The sequence below is a fragment of the Limulus polyphemus genome, unplaced genomic scaffold (assembly GCF_000517525.1).
Source record: "Limulus polyphemus unplaced genomic scaffold, Limulus_polyphemus-2.1.2 Scaffold1090, whole genome shotgun sequence".
Taxonomy (NCBI): Eukaryota; Metazoa; Arthropoda; class Merostomata; order Xiphosura; family Limulidae; genus Limulus; species Limulus polyphemus.
The window spans coordinates 228,445-248,456 of NW_013666700.1; the positions used below are offsets into that span (position 1 = coordinate 228,445).

A 20,012-nucleotide genomic window follows, 5' to 3' on the forward strand; every position below is an offset into this window, starting at 1 on the left:
AAGGGTGGTGGATAAAATAGAGAAGAGGAGATGCCTAGAGAAAATGTCACACTAGGGGAAAATTCTGGATTTTTTAAAATACTGCCTTATAAGATTAAGAACTTAAAACTTGTATACTATTAAAATATGGATTATTAGGTAAGATTTTATGCTATACTAATTGGTATAGCAATTAGTAAAGTAGATTAATAAAATTGTAAATGTAAGTCACTAAAACCTTGTGATGTGCAGTAAAGGATGCCTGTGGTGATAGGGTTGATATGTGTATAGTGAATCCCATGTAAGGTTTGTAAAGGTCAATAATTGCCACAGGTAACCAACGAAAATCAAGATGGCAAAATGAAAGGAGCTCACAGACATTCATAAAGAATGTTTATGGTTGTAGTAATAGTGATATGAGTGTCAAAATCATTGTAACGAAATCCACTTTGGGATATACGAAGAAATATAGACCTCTGGGTGTGATAGTGTGGGGAATCTCTCATTAGTTTAGTCTAAATGCATCACTATGGACTGTAATAAAAGATTAGTAACTACAACCTAGCACTTCCACTGTACATATGGAGTCTTCATGCTGATGGATAACCTGCAGCCAGTTTTCACAGTCATGGTCTCAAGACTCGTTAGGGTTTGAGCTATTATTTGGAGAAACTAATTCCACCACCCACTGTTTGTGTGGTATGGATAAGCATGAGTTTTATCCAACCTTAAGAAAGCCTTATATTTAGCTGTGTAAGCCTATACTTGTAAAATAATAGTATTGTATTGTGAGTCCGTTTTAGCTGGTTTGGACTAGCTCTACTGATAATAGTTATAGGAGCAATGAATGCCTTGTAGCATAGTAATATTTGGTAAACTTCTATTAAGAAAAAAAAAACAAAAACTATGCTCCATAATGTCTAGCAGTTGTTGAAATGAATTATGTTCAGTATCTGCCATGGTTAGTTTAAAGCCCCAACCTAACTTTAAATGATTTTCTTGAAGCTGTCTTCCAAGAACTTTGGTGGTCTATTCCATGAGATGTTGTATCAGTAGTTAACAAACAGTTAGAAACAGCATCCAGTTTGTAATTAACACTAAAAGTGAAACCAATTGCTATTAAAATGGGATTCCAATGTAAGAATATACCATTCCTCTTCAGGGTGTGTTTCTCCATTACTTTTGTTACTTTGGTTTATAATATATTTCTTTTCTTTCTGAAGTGGTACTACCAAAACTGTTCTAACTTTTATATAGGTTAAAGCTAAGAGTACTTACGTGAGACAGTTAGAAGAACTGGGAGAAGAGTCTGGCCTAGTCTGTATCATCTGTCGAGAAGGTTACATGTTTCAACCCACCAAAGTTTTAGGTATTTACACCTTCACTAAGCGTTGCAATGTGGATGATTTCGATAATCGTAACAGGAAACCCCCTAGTTATACCACTGTTCCAGGTTACACCACTGTTACTCACTTCAATGTGGTACACGTAGACTGTCACATGGATGCTGTCAGGTAGGTTTATATGCTTAAAAAGTAAACAATTTTAATGTAAGTCTAGTAATTTATAGCTTTATATTTTTAATACAAAACTGAACCAGCAGAAAGTTTATTTTTTAAAATCTCAAACAAATAAATAATAAGGCAAATATTTTTATCTTTAATGAAGCATTTCCCAAACTTTTGTCATCTACACCCTCTCCCCTTCCCCTCCCACCTTTTTTTACACACTGAGTTAAATGACAAAAATATAATGCATGGATATACATTGAAATACTGTGTTGTAGTTAATTACTTATTAATTTTTTAATAAAAATATATTAAAATGATTAATTTTGCATTATTGACTCTAACCTTATCACTCGTGCCACCCCCACCCTCCCCCCAAGAGATCACTTGCATCCCCATGGTGGGGAAGTGTGCCCAACACTTTGAGAATGCTCCTTTAATGTATAATAGAGTAATCACTTGAGTCTGGTAAAACTTTTAATCATTATTATATAGTAAACAGTCTGGCTTGAGCCAGGGTTAACTTGTGATCTTTGATATATAGTAGACAGTCTGATGAATCAGGTAAATCTAATCATCTTTAATATGTACAGTAAACTGCTTGGTGGTTTTAAGCAGGTTTAATTTCCTTAAGATTGAATTGTCTAAACTAATAGGAGGTTTTATGCTGGCAGACAGCTGTAATTAGGAAGATGTTATATCCTTAGGTATGTTATCATAGCCTTAGTTTCTTCACCCTTCAATTTAGTCTTAATCATAAAAAAATAGTGTGTTTTATAATACTGTAGTTTATTAAATTTAAAAACCATTACCATATAATAGGCATGCTCGAGGACGAGATGAATGGGAAAGTGCAGCACTTCAAAATGCCAACACAAAGTGCAATGGTTTATTGCCTGTATGGGGACCAAAAGTACCAGAGTCGGCATTTGCCAGTTGCTTGGCTAGGTAAGCAAATTCTTTAACTTGCAAGCTTATCAGCTGGGGACATTGAGAGTTTCTTTATTAAAATAGCAGGATTTAATATGTAATTGTAGAACTTAAAAACTATCCTCTCATCCTCCCCTCATATCATCGAGAAAACGTGTATGGATTCTCGTGTTAAGACCATATTTTGTGACACAATCAGATTTGGAAAAGTAAAGTATCATTTTTTACACATGATTTGTTAGTGAAAAGCAAAGTTTGTTCAAAATTAACATGTTTATTTTCTTAAATCAAGATGCTTTTAGACGTAATAAGATCAGAAAGCTCATATAAATGTACTTAAAACTAGTGTCCTGTTAGCTTCAAAATATATTCTATTTCATAGATAAAGCAACTGTGGTTTTTTATCACTGATTTCTCTCAACAAATAAGATCTTAAGTAACCATGTGGAGGCTACGTCTTCTCATCCAGTATGTTAACCAGTGTTGTTGGCTCTGCTTTTCTTTAAACAAACAAAAAAGTGGATATTAACAGTATTGTAAACTTAGTATTTTTTTGTTGTTGTTTTTTTCCATGTATGTAATATTTTGAATTTGGAAGATAGTAGAAAATCTGGCAGGTTAGTCAAAACTGATCAGTGGAAATCTAGCAGATCCATACATATCTTTTTCACATGTACATTTAACTAGAATTATATTTTTCTGTAATATTTTACACAGACTTTAGAGCAGAAGTGGATAGTAGTGGGTATTTAGGTTTAACGAAATGATATAATAGAACAGTGAGTAGCACCAAAATGCTGCTAATGCCACCTACCATAACGGTGAACAGTCATGTCTAGTAAATAAATTTTGTTTTTACTTGCTTAAATTTCAAAAGTAGAACTTTTTGCCAGTTATTTGGACATTTTTATCACTACAATCAGTCTTTCTTTAATCTAACATAATTTCATTCTGTGTCTTTGGTCACACTATAACCACCCTAACAATTAAAGCTAATTTCTAAAACACTAATTAGATCAAAGAAATGTTCAAGTTTTAAGGGGTGCCACCAAATGTAATATAATTCAACTCATAGTAAACACAAATGGTTGAAGGTTTACAAGTAATTACATATGCCTCAGATATCTTGTTATAACAAGATGTAAGTGATTATGTTGAACAATTTTCAAAGGTTTTTTGTGGAAATTCTGGTTTCATATGTGGTGTTTTGAGTGGTAGACACAGCGATGCTTTCTTGTGGAATAAATAGAAATGTATTGATGATGCCTTTACTGGCAAAACCATGGTCACAATAAATGAAATATTTTACAATTATCTTTGTTCTTCTCAGTTCTATAATTATAGTTTTACCAAGTATTGATGGTTTCAAGTGTTAATTATACAGAATAAAGTACTTGAACAATTTATAGGCAGAACTTGTCAAACTAAATAAAAACAAATTTATTTACAGATAAACAAGTAAGTATCTTTAAAAACCTTTTTGAACATTACTATGTTTCGTTAGGTAAACCTAGTGAAACATATGGTTTAAAAAGAGAAAAAAAAAAGTTTAAAATGTATTTAATTACTTATCCATAAATAAAGAATAAACAACTTTTCTCTAAGTACCACCCACAACTTTCGTCGATCTGTTGTGAAGCCATTAAAATATGTTTACTATTTGATCAAATGACACAGAATGTTTTTAATACACTAGGTTTTTTTATTCTTTCTTGACCAGACATAATACTTATCTGCAAGAAAGTACAGGTCATCGAGATATCAGCTACTCTTCCACAGTCCACGATCTTAAGTTGCTTCTCTTGAGGTTTGCCAAAGAAAAGTCTTTCAGCGAAGAAAGTGGAGGTGGTGGCCCTCAGAGCAACATATATCTTATTCCTTACCTTGCCCACATGGCTCTCTATGTCATCAACACGTAAGAAAACTCGTTTTCCTGTTCAACACTTGCATTTATCTTAAGCCAGCTTGAGTCTTTTCCATTAAACAGGTCACTGTAACATACATTATTTACGATATGTTGAGCACTACGTATTTTTAGAAACAGGTATAATATTTGATAGGAAAGTAAAAGGTTTTATTATTTCTTAAATTTTACATGTTATTACATTTTGAGTTAAAGATGGTTATAGTGATGATTTCTATTGAACTTTAAACTTTATTTAGCATGTGCAGTAAATCTTAGAATAATTTCCTAAAAATCTCATTCTATCGGGCATACTGATTTAATAGCTTTTTGTCTTCTGTGATTGTGAATATTAAAGAAATCCCCAGGTTAAAGCACCTACAACAAGGTGGTTTAGTTTGTCGGTAGTTAAAATATTTACTATCGGTTAGTAACCCAGGTTTGAACCTGCTTTTGCAAGTGTAACTGCTTGCATGTTAAAAGATGGTATCCAAGTACAACAAAAACTAACTGAACTTGCATTGGGGCTTGATCTTGAATCAAGTTACTCTTGAACACCATATCATCATCAGTGGCTCTGAACTGAGTATTTATTAACCCATCAGAATAAATGTAACAATACAGTTGTCCCTAAAACTAGCTTCATAAGAACTTGGGATACGTCAGTTTTTTGTCTTTTTTTTTATAGATTTAGCAAGTTAAACACTATCCTTAAGAACGTTCTGAAATTGTATTTGTTTGCAGTTTCATTGGTTCTGTTCATTAACATTGAAGCCTTGTTACTATGCCAACAGTATCGGAATAACTGAAGCTATTGTTCAGCTAATGCAGATAACTGTTCCTAATAATTTGTTGGGCCCGGTATGGCCTGGTGGTTAGGGCACTTGACTTGCAATCTGAAGGTTGCAGGTTTGAATTCCCATCCCATCAAACATGCTCGCCCTTTCAGGTGTCGAGGCGTTTTAATGTGACGGTCAATCCCACTATTTGATGGTAAAAGAGTAGCTCAAGAGTTGGTAGTGGTGGTGATGACAAGCTGCCTTCTCTCTAGTCTTTCACTGCTCAATTAGATGGCTAGCATAAATAGCCCTTGTGTAGCTTTCCAGAAAATTAAAAACGAATAATTATAATTTCACCGTTTACAGATAGCATGCTCTTTTTTTTGTCAAAGGGGACAGTAAATAGTGAAATGTATCCCTAACAGAGGTTTGTAAAATTACTTGATTTTATTTAATCGTTCTAAAAGGAAATATTATGTATAAGCTTTGTCCTTAGTGCATAGCTTGTAACAGTGAGCTATTTAAAAAAAAAATCCAAAAAGAATTAGAAATGAAATCATATCTTGCACCACACCAACAGCTATAACATTACTTGCTTGGGTGACTTTATGCCAAGCTGTCTAGTTATGTGGTTCACGGAAGGCTGTAGTATGTGTATATATATATATATATATATATATATATATATAGTATATATTATATATAGTATAAATATATATATATATGTATAATAAAATAAAAAATAAAACATGTAGGTTCCACCAAAAGATCGCTCTCTTCAACAGTAAGTGTATCTACCATTAAGCACATACCAGTTTTGAGTCAGGTGTTCTTTATTAAATGAACTTTTTTTCTTATGGGTATTATTTGGAGATAAATAGAAATATTTCATAATTTTCAATGAAAGAATTCTAAAAATGATTTATGTCATGAAAGTAGTGTAATTTGATTAGAAATATTAAAGCATTTTTTTAGGCTATATGAATAATTCATTCTTTTGTTTATCTGCGTGTAATTGTTTTACATCCAATATGTTAAGATGTGATATTTAACTTCATCCTTGGTATGAGTTACATTTTTGTGTCTTTAGAACAAGATGTACAGCTAGAGAAGACAAGAACATAACCAACTTCCTTGAAGCTCCTCCAGATAAATGGGTAGAAAATTGCTTTGAGGTAGGTTTTGATTGATAATTCTGATGTGGGGAAAATTAAAAGAATAATCCAGTGAAATATATTTACTATAATTATCATGTTAGAGCCAAATATTGACTTTTCATTAAACTTTGGACCCCAGGCCAGGCAGTGTTAAGAACTTGTGTATGTATATATTTAGCTGAAAACATGCCACTAAACTGAAAGACTTCTTGTGGTATTCCATAATAAGGTTTAATTGAATATATGCTATAGCTAACTTTAAATATAAAAAATTCTCAGTTTACAAGATTGTTAGAAACTGGTCAGATCTATTAACAAAAGGAATCCTGTAAAAGCAAATTTTTTAGGTATAATTTATTTTTACTTTTTCACTAATTGAAGATATATAATGTGCAGTACACCCTTTTCATTCACATCTGGCTATGTTGTTTCCCAGTACTGATAAATAAAATTTCTTTAAAAAAAAAAAAGTGTACTAAAGATCCTGACATTTAGGCTAGTTGAAAGAAAAAAGGTTTGTTACAAACAGTTCACTGACCTAGCTGTAGTTTTTCTTGACTAATAAGCATAATGTTTCTAGAAAAAAACATCGGTAGAATTAAAATTATTTGGTTTTGATATGATCAGTGTGTCAGTAATAAAGTCATTGTGGTTGCTGAATATACATAAATACAGAGGGTTGCAGTTCAAGCTTTAACTTTTGATTAACTCAGTTGTAAGGTAGTAGTGTGTTATATGTATAATTGGGTGATACTGCTGACTAGAGATTATTATTTCAAAAAATTTCCATAAAGCATATTTCTATTTTTTTGTAGGCGGAAGGTCCGTACTACTGGTTAACAATGTCTGTTCTAGTACATTCCAATACCAAATGGCATGAAAACCGTGTAGCTTTCTTGAGAAGATTAATTATCCTTGCCCAAGCTAGGCACTGCTCACCTCAGGGTACTGCTTCTCTTAGTGACCTTCAGCCAAAGGACTATAATGTTTACAAGCCTGCTCTTCTATTTTTTGGGCTGATTAATGCATTCTATTCAATTCTATGGAAGGTATGACAACCAGTTTTGTGTCCTCCTCTAATTTATAAAAAGTTTCACCAACACCAAGTTGTTGGAAAATGTATGGAGATATTTTTTCCTGCTTATCTGTCCTGATGCATGTTGTTTTTTGGAAACCTGTTTAACCTTGCACGTGTATGAACACTTGTTTTAACATTTTCTTTCAGCGAGTTTCTGTAAGTGTCGGAGAAGAATGGGCTCCAGCAGTAGCAGAATACATCCGCCACAATGATCAGACTCTTTTGGAAGCTGGAGATAAACTGCTAAGGACCTACGAAGACGAACTACTGCTGTGTCAGTCCTTCATGGAATTTTGTGATGTTGTTGGTAAGGCTGTATCATAGATAATTTTCAGTGAAAAGTTATACAGCATCTATACTGTACTACATTTTTTAATGTTTTTCTCTTGCTTTGTTTTAGGGCTCCTGAGTAGTATTCCAGATCCTGATAGTTTTCTTCAGGAGACACTTCAGATGGTATCAAGAACCCAAGATGCCTGAGATTATTAGTATTTATCTCCTCTTTCAAAATTTATGAAGATAAAGTAATTTTTGTGTGCGTGTGTGATCCCCGCTATTGTAGTTTCTGAGCATTGCATTGTTGTATAATTAGGTGTTAATTATTGGAAGTAAATTTACCAAGCATTAACTTTGTATTGTGGAATGACTTTATTTTCAAACTGGAACACAATTTCTACATCCTCTTGTATATTACAATAACTTTTAGAGGTTTAAAAATTAGCTTTGTACTTCTTCACCTCTACCATTAAGTGATGAATATTAATGAGTTCACTCCGAATGGGAAGGTTCTTGAAAGGATTCTGGGATAGAACTTTATGAAAACGATGGTAATACTGGATCAGTTGTGTTAATGCCACCTGTTTAGAAAAAAAACAACATGAAAATAGAATGGGGAAATATTGCATGTCTTAACTTCAAATTACTATTAATTAACAAACTAACCTGTAAGATGTTGGTTCCATTTTTGAAGTTTGTGAAGGATTTCATGATGTCTTTGTTGATGTCATCCAGAGAACCTTTCCAGCCCGAGTTGAAAGAACGTACAAGTTGAGGTACTTTTTCTAAAAATATTTATTATACAATTAACTGACCCCTCACATGCTAAAGATATCTTAAACAAATAACTAGCTTTTGTACAAAACACCTACGTACTTTATTTGAGTGAAAACTAGGCAAACTATCGTCCACAAAACACTGTAATTGTAGGGTATGTTCTCAAAGTCTGGCTTATAACAGATGCAGAACAGTCCAATTAGATTCATCAACATACCAGCACGGAAGGGAAATAACATGGATTAATATTTCATAGTGTAAGATTAGTTGATTTTGTTCTATTTCCATAATAAATGTCAGAATTCAGTCTGTATTTCTACCTCAATTAATGACACACTAGTTACAAGAACCTCTTCCATGCAATAAATACAAAACATGATAGTATATAACCAGGAATCTAGTTGATTTGACTGTGTTATAAAGAATTCTGATTTTTTCAAAGTCAGTTAATGTGAAAGGTGACTTTCATACTCTCTAGGTAAAAATCAGAAGTTGCCAGTTTGTCAAAAAAAAAATTAAGTAATCCTTACAGAGATTCCTTGTTAGAAGTAAGGTAACAGCAATTTTTTCACTTACTGTCTTAGTACTGAGGGTAAGTGAAGAAGTTTACAATTCAGTTATTGTGTTGTCTTTGAGCTCTTTGCATTTAGAACAGAATGTCCCAAAACTACTATAATTTATCTGGCTTTCTAAATAGGTTTAAAAAATTCTTATAGATGTTCATACAAAATTCAAAAGGACAGTTGAATAAACATATCTATCTCTGCTGGGGTTAAAAATTTTAGATTCCTTAGGGTTTCTAAAAGTAGTTAAACTGCAATTTTTACAAGTTCATCACATTCACACTTAAGAAAAAATGGTAAACACATCCAAATGTTTTGGGTATAACTTAGCATCACCCAAAGCATTAGTAACTTGTTAAGGGAATTTGAGTCAATTTCCACTTGCGTTTAGAGAAGTCTTAACTGAACAAATTAAATGTTTAAAGTTTAAAATAAGTCTACTTACTTTCTTCTTTCTTTAAATGTTCAGACTGGCCTCTCTCTAAGTAGTTCTCACACATCTTTACAAAACTTATGAGCCCTCCAAAGTGGGGAGACAGAATTTCTTCCACATACTCATGTGTTCGTGCATTCAGTAGTTCCTTGAAACTTTCAGACTCTTTAGAGTCTTCACGAGTTCGCTCCTCCAAAAGAAAAAGTGCATCTCAATATGATGTAAATCGGACAGAAAATCATGCAAAAATTTATCATTTATAGCACCACTGTGGCTTTTTTGTCAGTCTAAGAACTCCATTTGCAATAATCTTGATTGAATTGCCTGCTTATAAATCCTTACACAGAAGCACCATTTTGAGCTGGTAAGGTGATTAAGGTATTATTATCAACTAATATAAATTGGTAACAAGAAATATAACTTAAGAAGCGTCATTTTTCATGCATTGTATAAGCTTGCAATAAAAAAGGAAAAAATAAGAGAACTTTCCATTTACAAAACAAACAATCTTCCTGGAGCATCTGATGGATAACTTTACCGCAAAATGTTTAGTGAGCTAAATGACAGATATCAAATGTATTGATGAGAAATGCTACCAGAAAATGGACATTATAATAATTATAATTTTTTTCTTTTTTCCTAGACAACAGACATGTAATACTTGCTTAAAGGTCTAATTAAAACAACTCTGTAGATAATTATTATCTCTAACTTACCAAGAGCACGCTAAGCATCATGTCATAGTTGTTTATGAGAAAAACTAGCTGTTCTTTGCGACCAGGAAACTCTGCTGCCATTCTGAGGATAAAGTTTTCCACTTCTCCTTGTAATGCTGCCAGTAGACGAGTGACTTGTTCACTGGGGAAATTTTCGTTTATTCCAACTAGTGCAGCAGAAAATTCAGCATATCTTCTTGTTATCTACACGAGAATAAAACAGTTTCCACATTTTCTAGGTAACTAACACTGGAACCTCATTGTCAACAAGAAATCCAAAACACTATGGCTGATGTGTTTACAATCTGGCTCAATCGAGTAGTGGGATAAATGTTTTGTACTGGAAAGCGTAGAAACGTGCCATTTTAAATGTATTATGTATATATTTCAATTAACTCATTTTAAAATGTTCCTTTAACAAAATATAAATGACAAATTTTTGCATTACTTGAATGGCCTTAGGAGTAATTTACGATCACGACGATGAGTCATCCTCAAAACTTTTGGAGACCTTCCTTCTTAGAGATGTTACTTTATTTATAATAGCCCCTACCCTTGTACATGTGTTCAAGATTTTAACCAAAGCTCACCCACTATTCACTTGGGACCAACTTTAAAGTTAGCAAGACAAGGGAACCTTAACCATATGTAAATGGGTTAATTTACTAAGTGAGTTTGATTCACATGTTAAGAATAAAAATACTTGTTTCTTCTTCCAGTTTTTATATTTCATTTGCATGTCCTCTAGAACCTCCTCCTAAATCAATCAAGTTTTTTATACACACTTTCTGTATGTATAGTTGAAAAATAAGTAATAAAATAAATTGATACCTCTTCACATATATTTTTAATATTGTACTTAGCACCAATCCTCCTGTCAAAAACAACAAACATAGTACATGACTTATTGTGATCTTTGCTGGTGTAAACCATAACAGAGTTAGGCCTCATATTTTTCACTAAGTTAATTCTTCAAATATACAACAATTATAATTTAACTGGACTTTCTAACTAAGCAATAAATAGATTTAAAAAATTCACACTCCTGCTCGGAGCACAAAACAATGCCAAAACAAACAATCTGCATTGTCTGGTGGTTATAAATAATCCAATACCAAATGTTGGAGAGAATCACCAACATTTTTTGAAGGGGCCTGGCATGTGGGTTCAACTTTGTATATATATATATAAGTAAAGGAAAAAGCTCGGAGGCTGTAAAGACCCTCAAAAGATCTTAAATGGACAATTTGTAGTACAGGTGCATCACATGATACAGAGAAATGAAGACTGGGTATTTAAATATTTATAATTCAAGGTTTTGATTCCAAACTTATTGATTAGATTTTGAATGCAGCTATATAAAAAAAAAAAGGTCTTGACATGTGCACTTTGGTCCTTCCGTGTGCATAGGGTTAATAAAATTGTTTCTTTCACAAATGTGATTTGGTTTAATTTTCACATAAAGTTACATGACAGCTATATGTGCTAGCCATCCCTAAAGAAAAGGTAGAAAGTCAACTCTTAGGTTACTCTTTACCAATGTATAGTAGGGTTTCAATCCCACAGATTGTGAGTTTAGTGCCTTAACCACCAGGTCCACAAATGTGATTAGTTCTTTAATACAAATAGTTAATTCTGCTGTTGAGGTTAATTGCACAACATTAGTAAAAAAAGTTATAACATTACATGATACGTAGACCAAGTGACCGGCATATCAGACTGTACATTCTGTTACACAGCAACATATTAATTTGTAATTAAACCTCTAATATATATACATTTAAGGAGGAGTCGATATACTTACATAATGAGGCCGCAAGTCGAAGGACCCAAATTTCTGTGGGTCACAGTCCCGAACACTCTGTATATTTAACTGCAAGATGTACTCAAACCTTGGCCAAAAGAGCTGCAGTAAAGCCTCCCAGTACCTTGAGGATCAGCAAGTACAATTTAACTAATTTTATAGAAGCTACTTTTTGTCCATATACATTTGGTTGATAAATAAATTTCTTTAAATATCTAAATAATACTGACTCGGTATAAGTTGAGAACAGAGATTTTATCTTTTAATTGTCTGAATGTGCAGCAGCATTTAGGGGTGGGATAGACAAAATTAAATTTTTAGCACAAAGTGTTAATTCTTTAGTTAGAACAGGAAACATACAACAGATTACTCTAAAATAACTAAGCAATAAATAGGTTAAACATATTCTCTTTCCTGCTCAGAGCAGAAAAACATGATTACGAAAACTAAAACGGAAGCCAAATATTTAATTACAAGCCTCCTAACATGCGTTTCATATTTTAAGGTACCTAACTTTCTGATTACAATGTAAGTAAATAATTTTAGGACCATAATGACGACTGAGATTAACAAAAACAATTCTAACCTTCTCTCAAAGTAATCTCGAATGTTTTATCACGTAATATTTGTTATTAAATTTTTCTCCAACAGCTTAACTAGAATTGATAGTATCTCTTCCCTAAAGTTAACATCAGAGCTCATGCAAAAAATTTGTTGCATATCACCTGACTTTGAGAAACAAATAATTGTGTATATTAACAATAACAAATATCTACTCACTTATCCAATGCAGGTACAGCCCTTTTATGCATCAGCAGTTGGAAACGATGAATAATGTGGATACATAAGAATACAGCAATGGAGTCATAACAATCTTGTATGTAAACATCAACGTGTTTCTAATCAAGTAAGAAAATGTATTAAGCAAACTCTCTGAGATGGAGTCAAGTTTTCATTAAAAAGTAATTTTAAGTGACTGTTAAATGACAAAATAATAAAACCAATAGGCTTAACATTCATAATAAAAAATCATACCAGACTGCAGGTGTTTTTTCCATGTTCTTAGTTACTGCATTGTGAATTTTATATATTTTTACCACCTGAAGTCTCTTCAAAAGAGTTTTTCATTTAATTCTAGAACTCGCCAGTTAGCATACAAAAGTCTATCCAAAATGCTATTGCATAAACAGTGGAGAAAAATATCTGAAAAAACCTTGTGTGATTTTTATAATGAACATGAGAACTACTAATTTCATTGTTTCCTCAGCTTTTGGTGTTTAATACCATAACATTAAATGTTTCATACTGCACCTCAGTTAGTGAAATCTTGGATAGACTTTTAACGACAATAAAAAAGAAAATATATCAACACTCTAAAATCAAATAAGTAATTAAAATGCAATGATTCCTATTTACACATTAAAAGTTTAATAAAGTAATCAACAGCTTTCACTTAAAAACACTACATGTTATATGTTTCTACACACTTCTACATGTTTTTAAGTAAAAGCCATTGACAGCTTTATTAAACTTCCAATTGTATAAACTTGATTTTAAACATTACACACTTAATCAACAGCCTAGTTTTATTTTATTATGATAAAGATTACGTTATTCAGTGTATCATTAATAAAACAGCCTGTATTTAATCAGTAAATTTAAATTATTTGAAAAACAATGAGGATTTATGGACAGCTATAACAACTTGCATTACCAATAGACATCTGAAGAGTATTAAATTTCTATACTCGGAGCTTTAATAATTCAGCCTAATGACAGAGTCTACTAAACAGCACTCACCATAAACATGGTCAAAGTTTTACCTATCACCGCATGAAATAGATCCTGTGCCCCTGTCCCACTGACCATGAAGAACTCTGTTAGAAATAGATATTCTCTGCATGCATTGTCCACTAAAGCATACTGCTGGCTACGAAAGAGACTCTCAAATGTGTACTGAAAAAAGAGTTAAATAGCTTGTTTCAAAGAATGATGTATAAAACAAATATATAATTAAGTTGCCCTTTTCTTTTACTTGTTAAGAACCAAATTTAAATTATTAAGATATGAATATATTTTTATTATTACAATAATAAATTAGGTGTTAATCAAACAATGATGGATAAAATCTGAGTCCCAAGGTCACTTACGACTGTTAAGGCAAATTAGATGCTGATGCATCCTTAGTGATTTTGGGGCAAATTTTACCTGACAGTGCCCATCTCCTCTCCAGGTAGCTGTCCCTCATTTTAGCAGTGAAAGACTAGAAGGAAGGCAGCTAGTCAACACTGCCAACTTTTGGGCTATTCTTTTTAATCAATATTTATAGTGGGATTGACCATCACAAGTGTCCCCAGGGTTGAAAGGGCGAGCATGTTTGACAATAAGGTTTCAAACGCACAACTTGCAGATTGTGAGTCAAGTCCCTAACCACCAGACCAGATATAATATTACCAGAATCATATCATTAACAACACATATTTAATGGCCATGATAAAAATAGAAAAGCACCATTAAATATTGACCATAAAATAATTTAAGTTAAAAACACATCACAATTAAAGCACTGGTAATAATATCTTCACAACAAATACACGAGACCGTGGTATAATTATATATCTAGCTATTATGGTTGTAATTCTAAGCAAATAGTTTTGGAACCTAAATGAGACTGAGAAGCAGTACATCTACAGGTGTTTGATACTGTAGGTACCTAGCTATTGTGGTTGCAATGTAAGCAAATAGTTTTGAGACCATAATGACGACTTTACATCTATTAACTTTGTGTGTTTCGTATAACAAAGTATTTTCAAGGGCATGGTAGATTACTATGACATTTGTAGTTATTATAAGTAATTCCTTGATGGCAAGTGAGCATTACTTTATCAGTGTTCACCTGCTGCTAGTTTGTTTTAAATTGTACAACAACAACAAAAATCTATTTAACACTTTAACTGTAAACTCCAAACCCGATTCACCCCTTGGCAACTCACTTAGCTAAACTCATATTCCTCGATAACCTTGCAAACAGACCATATACTTAAGAATTGTAAACTCCAAACCCGATTCACCCCTTGGCAACTCACTTAGCTAAACTCATATTCCTCGATAACCTTGTAAACAAACCGTATACTTAAGACTCCTTGGCAATTAACTAAGCTCAACTACATTCCTCTATAAACTTGGAAACCATTTCTTTAAGGCTTGAAAACTCCAAATCTGATTCACTCCTTGACAATTAACCAAGCTCAACTACATTCCTCTATAAACTTGGAAACCATTTCTTTTAGGCTTGAAAACTTCAAACCTGATTCACTCCTCAGCAATTAACCAAGCTCAACTTACATTCCTCGATAAACTTAGAAACCATTTATTTTAGACTTATAAACTCCAAACCTGATTCATTCATCAGCAATTAACCAAGCTCAACTTAAATTCCTCGATAAACTTGAAAACCATTTCTTTTAGGCTTGTAAACTCCAAACCAGATTCACTCCTCAGCAATTAACCAAGCTCAATTCACATTCCTTGATAAACTTGGAAACAAACCTTACTTGGGTATTATTGACATTTTTACATAAATATAAAGATAAAAATACATACTTGAATTTAACATTAAAAAATGTTTTCTTTTAAAACTCTAAACCAAACAAATTACAATGACTTTCCAGCAATTTCTATTTTGAAAACATCCAGTGTATTAGCTGTAAAAAAACAGAAACAGCAAGCTTTAAGACTAATTTGTTTTGTTCTTAGTCAATCAAGTATATTTAACTTACAAACAAGAATAATAACACAGCTAAGAAAAGACTAACAATATTAGTCAAGCCTGATTTCACTGTTGGAAGACAGTTTGATGTTTTTATTACACTGTAATACAACTAATTGTTCTTATAACAGTAAAGTAAATTTTTTTTCATACTTTAGTTTCATTTTTTTGGGCCGTATGGGGTACCAAAATTGGACTTTCAAGATCAGTGGTCAGTACATTTCCACGATCACCAAGAGTAAAAATAGTGGCCTTGTTCTTTAACGAAGGTTTGGTGGAGAAGATACATGAGAAAAGTTAGGGAAAATCACACTACATACTAGTACCTATACCACAATTTAACAGTTGAAAAAATAGGTAGAAAACTTTACCAAAAATGAAAAACTTCAAATTCTTGTTCAGTGTAGTTTGTAGTTTTATTTTACTACCTGAAAAAACAACAACAAGATGAAACACAGTAGCAAATAATTGTATATACTTTATAAAATCAAATTAACAGTCACTAACACGACTTAGATAAGTTGATAAAAATTACAACAGTTGTTGTTCAAGTAACTGATGATGTAAGTATAGTACACACCATAACAGTTGTTGGTCAAGTAACTGATGATGTAAGTATAGTTCACACCATAACAGTTGTTGGTCAAGTAACTGATGATGTAAATATAGCTCACACCATAACAGTTGTTGGTCAAGTAACTGATGTAAATCTAGCTCACACCATAACAGTTCTTGGTCAAGTAACTGATGATGTAAATCTAGCTCACACCATAACAGTTGTTGTTCAAATAACTGATGATGTAAATATAGCTCACACAATAACAGTTGTTGGTCAAGTAACTGATGTAAATCTAGCTCACACCATAACAGTTGTTGTTCAAGTAACTGATGATGTAAATCTAGCTCACACCATAACAGTTGTTCAAGTAACTGATGATGTAAATCTAGCTCACACCATAACAGTTCTTGGTCAAGTAACTGATGATGTAAATCTAGCTCACACCATAACAGTTGTTGTTCAAGTAACTGATGATGTAAATATAGCTCACACAATAACAGTTGTTGTTCAAGTAACTGATGATGTAAGTATAGCTCACACCATAACAGTTGTTCAAGTAACTGATGATGTAAATATAGCTCACACCATAACAGCTGTTGTTCAAGTAACTGATGATGTAAATATAGCTCACACCATAACAGTTGTTGTTCAAGTAACTGATGATGTAAATATAGCTCACACCATAACAGTTGTTGTTCACGTAACTGATGATGTAAATGGTTTCGACCACTATTAAGTCTGTTGTATCCTAGCTGATCTGATGAGCCCTGGTATAAGCAAGAGACCTCTTCAACACTGGATATAATAGATATAATGTGTTTGGATGTATGAATACATTCATCTTTACTTTCACTCATAATGTTCTTATAATTATTAATGTAGTCTTCTTCCATCGATGCTGTAGTCATTTGACAAGCTCCAGAACCAAAAAAAAAGATTAATTTACTGGCTCATAAGTTCTTCTGAATGAAGAGTAACGTTAATTCAAATGAAATAAGTAAACGATTAACATTAATAATAAACACTCTGATGTTAAAATAAGTAATGTAACTAAATATCACTAATCAAATTCTGATGTGTAGTAATTTAAATAAAATGATAAAAATTACGGTTTATCACTGTAATATAGTTCACACCAAAACAATCTCAACCACCATGTCTGTCATACACCAACTGGCCTGATAAGCCCTGGTACTGAGCAAAAAGCCTCATCAGCATTGGATATAGCAAATATGGTGTGGTTGACATATTATTACATTCTTCTTTAATTTCAATTTTAAGTTATCATAATGACTTAAATAAAATGTAATGAACAATCATTTAGAAAACTTCATGTTTTTCTCTGATTTTTTTTTACTATTCAGTACAAAAATTTCAAATAAAAATATAAAAATGTTTGAGAACTAAAGGATATTCTTCCTTGCTGTATCTTCTACTCCCATTAAGTCATCCTTGTCAGCGGTTTCTTCAAACTGTTAACCAAAGAATTAAACTAAGTTGTACACACTGAGTAAGTCATCACATCTACCATTACTAAACCAATAATTTTTAAAATATTAAATATCAGTGTATTATAATTCAACAGAAAATCTACAAAGTTTATATCTTATGAATTTATTAACCCTTTCCAGCCTAGTGTCCACTTCCGCACTAGCATCATAACAATAAATGTCATTACACTTGGAATGCAAGACACTTTACAGATGCAACATGATAAACAATGAAATGTTTTTAACCTAACTTAAATTTTTTGGTAAATTGACTATTTAAAAGGAAATAAAAATTACTACTTTGACATAGCTGTAGAGTATGTAATAAACCCATAACTACTGACCTGAAAGTCAGGTTTCATATGGATACTTCTTGGTATTAAAACAAATCCCTGACCTTAAGTTTCATGTGCTAGCCCACTTTGTTTAAAGAAATTTTGAAATACCTTATCTATCATTAAAATATATATATATATATAGTATTTATTTTATTATATATCTAGCTATAAAAGTTATCTCTGTGATCCTTTTAGACATTATGGACAGCTGTATCCTACCCCATGTTTGAAAAGGTTTTAGACACATTTCAAGTTTACCAATTTACACCCAATATAACAAAAAAGGCCAAATAGATCATGAGAAAGAAAACAAACAATCCCACCTGTCAGACTATATAATTATGATTTTGTTTGCTTTACAAGCATGGATAATTGTAAAACAAAAGTACAGAAAGTTAAATTTTAGTTTTTAACTAAACCAATTTGAAAAATTTACTGTTTTCAAAGTTTTAAGCTGGAAATTAGCAAAAAATATGTCCAAAAACCACTGATTTCCAACTTTATTTCATATGCTAACTAGTTTTATCAGCACAGGAAAGCTGAAATATTTAAGTTACACAAATAAAATATACAATTCTGTGGGCAAAAAACAAAATTAGGGTTAGCAGTTTCATTTTACTTGATTACTATGTAAAAATAAATATGAATAAAATTTATAATTTAATCAAAGTTATAAATCAGAACATTTCAGTTATAGTGTTATATCCTAGATGACAAAAGTAGGAAGTTCAAACAGACAGAAGTTTTTAAACTTAATGATGACATTTGCCCTTGAAAAAAAAAAAACACAAGATACTTACTAAAAAATGTTTAAGAACTGAAAAAAAAATTTAGTAATACAATGAAATATCAGCTCCTCCTTAAAAACAAAAGTGATGGTTCTTATAGGAATATTTTAAACCAAAAGTTATAATTTTATAATTTATTTCTATTATCGTTCAGTGATGCCCTCTATATGCAAAACAAATTTTATGTATGTCACAAGCCTTCTATGTCCCCTCCATTAGAATTGACTAATTCCAATGTCTCTCTCATGCAAATCATCATAAGTCAACCCTCCACCAATAAGAATATGACGTACTGTCATGATGCATGTGACTACCTCTATTCATTTCAACCAAAGTACCACTTCGAGTTTTGGCAGAAGATGGAAGAACCAGTTTTCAGTTGGGAGGAAAGGTAGTAAGTGTGAGTAGAGGTACGTACCTTTCAGAAATACATTTTCATTGTATGAAAATTATAACTTTCGATACCGTACATTACCTCCCCTCACATAAATAGCTAGAATCCCACATTGAATACATGGAGGGATCAGTACATAGTAAAGAAAGAAGCATCTTTCGAAAGCATCCTAAGGGCACTCCCTAAGATGAAACAGTTAAATTCTAAGATCTGATGTGGGAAACTGCACCACTTTTGAACCACGTATACTCCTAGCCCATCTTGGAAAAATGTCACATATATGGGCAGAAAAACAGAGGAACACATTCAAGTGGGAGAGAACTATGACAAGATACGGATCTGAACCATTTGATTTTTATGAAACTCAATCCCAGAAATTATAAAAGTGGGTAAAAGAAAGAAAGAGGTAGGAAAGGACACTACAGAAGGAAGCCATGCAGGAAATATAACAGAGAAGTGCACGTACAGGACATAGAAGTCTATCTGAACTAGAACAAGGATAAAGGTGTGAAATAGAAAGAAGGGAAAGTGGCTAAACGGAGGCGTTATCCTCACGAGCCACCGATGTGTTAGGGAGGAAAAACGATCTAGAAAAAGAAGAAGATATGTAAAAAGATAAAGAGTATGTGAAACATTGATGGCAAATAAACAGACCACTGAAGTCCACAGGCGAATAGGAGAAGGAAGGAAAACATAATGGAAAGTGAAACAAGGGGCACTGGGAGAGTGGTTCAAATGTAGGCAAAGTGAGGCAGTGCAGGACCACATTAC

At 32.4% G+C, this 20,012-nt stretch overlaps 3 protein-coding genes across 7 annotated transcripts in view; 1 reads left to right on the forward strand and 2 right to left on the reverse strand.

Annotated features, from left to right (window-relative positions):
* LOC106462088 (E3 ubiquitin-protein ligase UBR4-like) overlaps positions 1-7,962 on the forward strand; it is a 115,009-nt gene extending 107,047 nt beyond the window's left edge. For all 3 annotated transcript variants that reach the window (XM_022389219.1, XM_013921970.1, XM_022389220.1), the window contains 7 exons: positions 1,237-1,493; positions 2,310-2,435; positions 4,138-4,332; positions 6,190-6,274; positions 7,072-7,305; positions 7,482-7,641; positions 7,735-7,962. In XM_022389219.1, coding sequence (XP_022244927.1) covers positions 1,237-1,493; positions 2,310-2,435; positions 4,138-4,332; positions 6,190-6,274; positions 7,072-7,305; positions 7,482-7,641; positions 7,735-7,814 — 1,137 coding nt within the window. In that variant the 3' untranslated portion in view covers positions 7,815-7,962. The remainder of the gene's footprint in view (positions 1-1,236; positions 1,494-2,309; positions 2,436-4,137; positions 4,333-6,189; positions 6,275-7,071; positions 7,306-7,481; positions 7,642-7,734) is intronic.
* A 1-nt stretch (position 7,963) lies between these two features.
* Positions 7,964-20,012, reverse strand: part of LOC106462089 (vacuolar protein sorting-associated protein 52 homolog) — a 33,596-nt gene continuing 21,547 nt past the window's right edge. For 2 of the 3 annotated variants that reach the window (XM_013921971.2, XM_013921972.2), the window contains exons 10-18: positions 17,646-17,703; positions 15,826-15,959; positions 13,704-13,859; positions 12,684-12,802; positions 11,904-12,027; positions 10,100-10,303; positions 9,396-9,573; positions 8,277-8,395; positions 7,964-8,191 (exon numbers count right to left, since the gene is read on the reverse strand). In XM_013921971.2, the coding sequence (XP_013777425.1) occupies positions 8,045-8,191; positions 8,277-8,395; positions 9,396-9,573; positions 10,100-10,303; positions 11,904-12,027; positions 12,684-12,802; positions 13,704-13,859; positions 15,826-15,959; positions 17,646-17,703 (1,239 nt within the window). In that variant the 3' untranslated portion in view covers positions 7,964-8,044. Of the gene's footprint in view, positions 8,192-8,276; positions 8,396-9,391; positions 9,574-10,099; positions 10,304-11,903; positions 12,028-12,683; positions 12,803-13,703; positions 13,860-15,825; positions 15,960-17,645; positions 17,704-20,012 lie in introns of all 3 variants that reach the window. The other variant, XR_002611148.1, reaches the window with a different exon arrangement.
* LOC111086429 (zinc finger protein 853-like) lies at positions 16,109-17,613 on the reverse strand. Its single transcript, XM_022389221.1, has 2 exons — positions 16,913-17,613; positions 16,109-16,864 (listed from the first exon to the last, which is right to left on the reverse strand). The coding sequence occupies exons 1-2, from the start codon at positions 17,137-17,139 to the stop codon at positions 16,204-16,206; spliced, it is 888 nt and encodes a 295-aa protein (XP_022244929.1). The 5' UTR covers positions 17,140-17,613; the 3' UTR covers positions 16,109-16,203.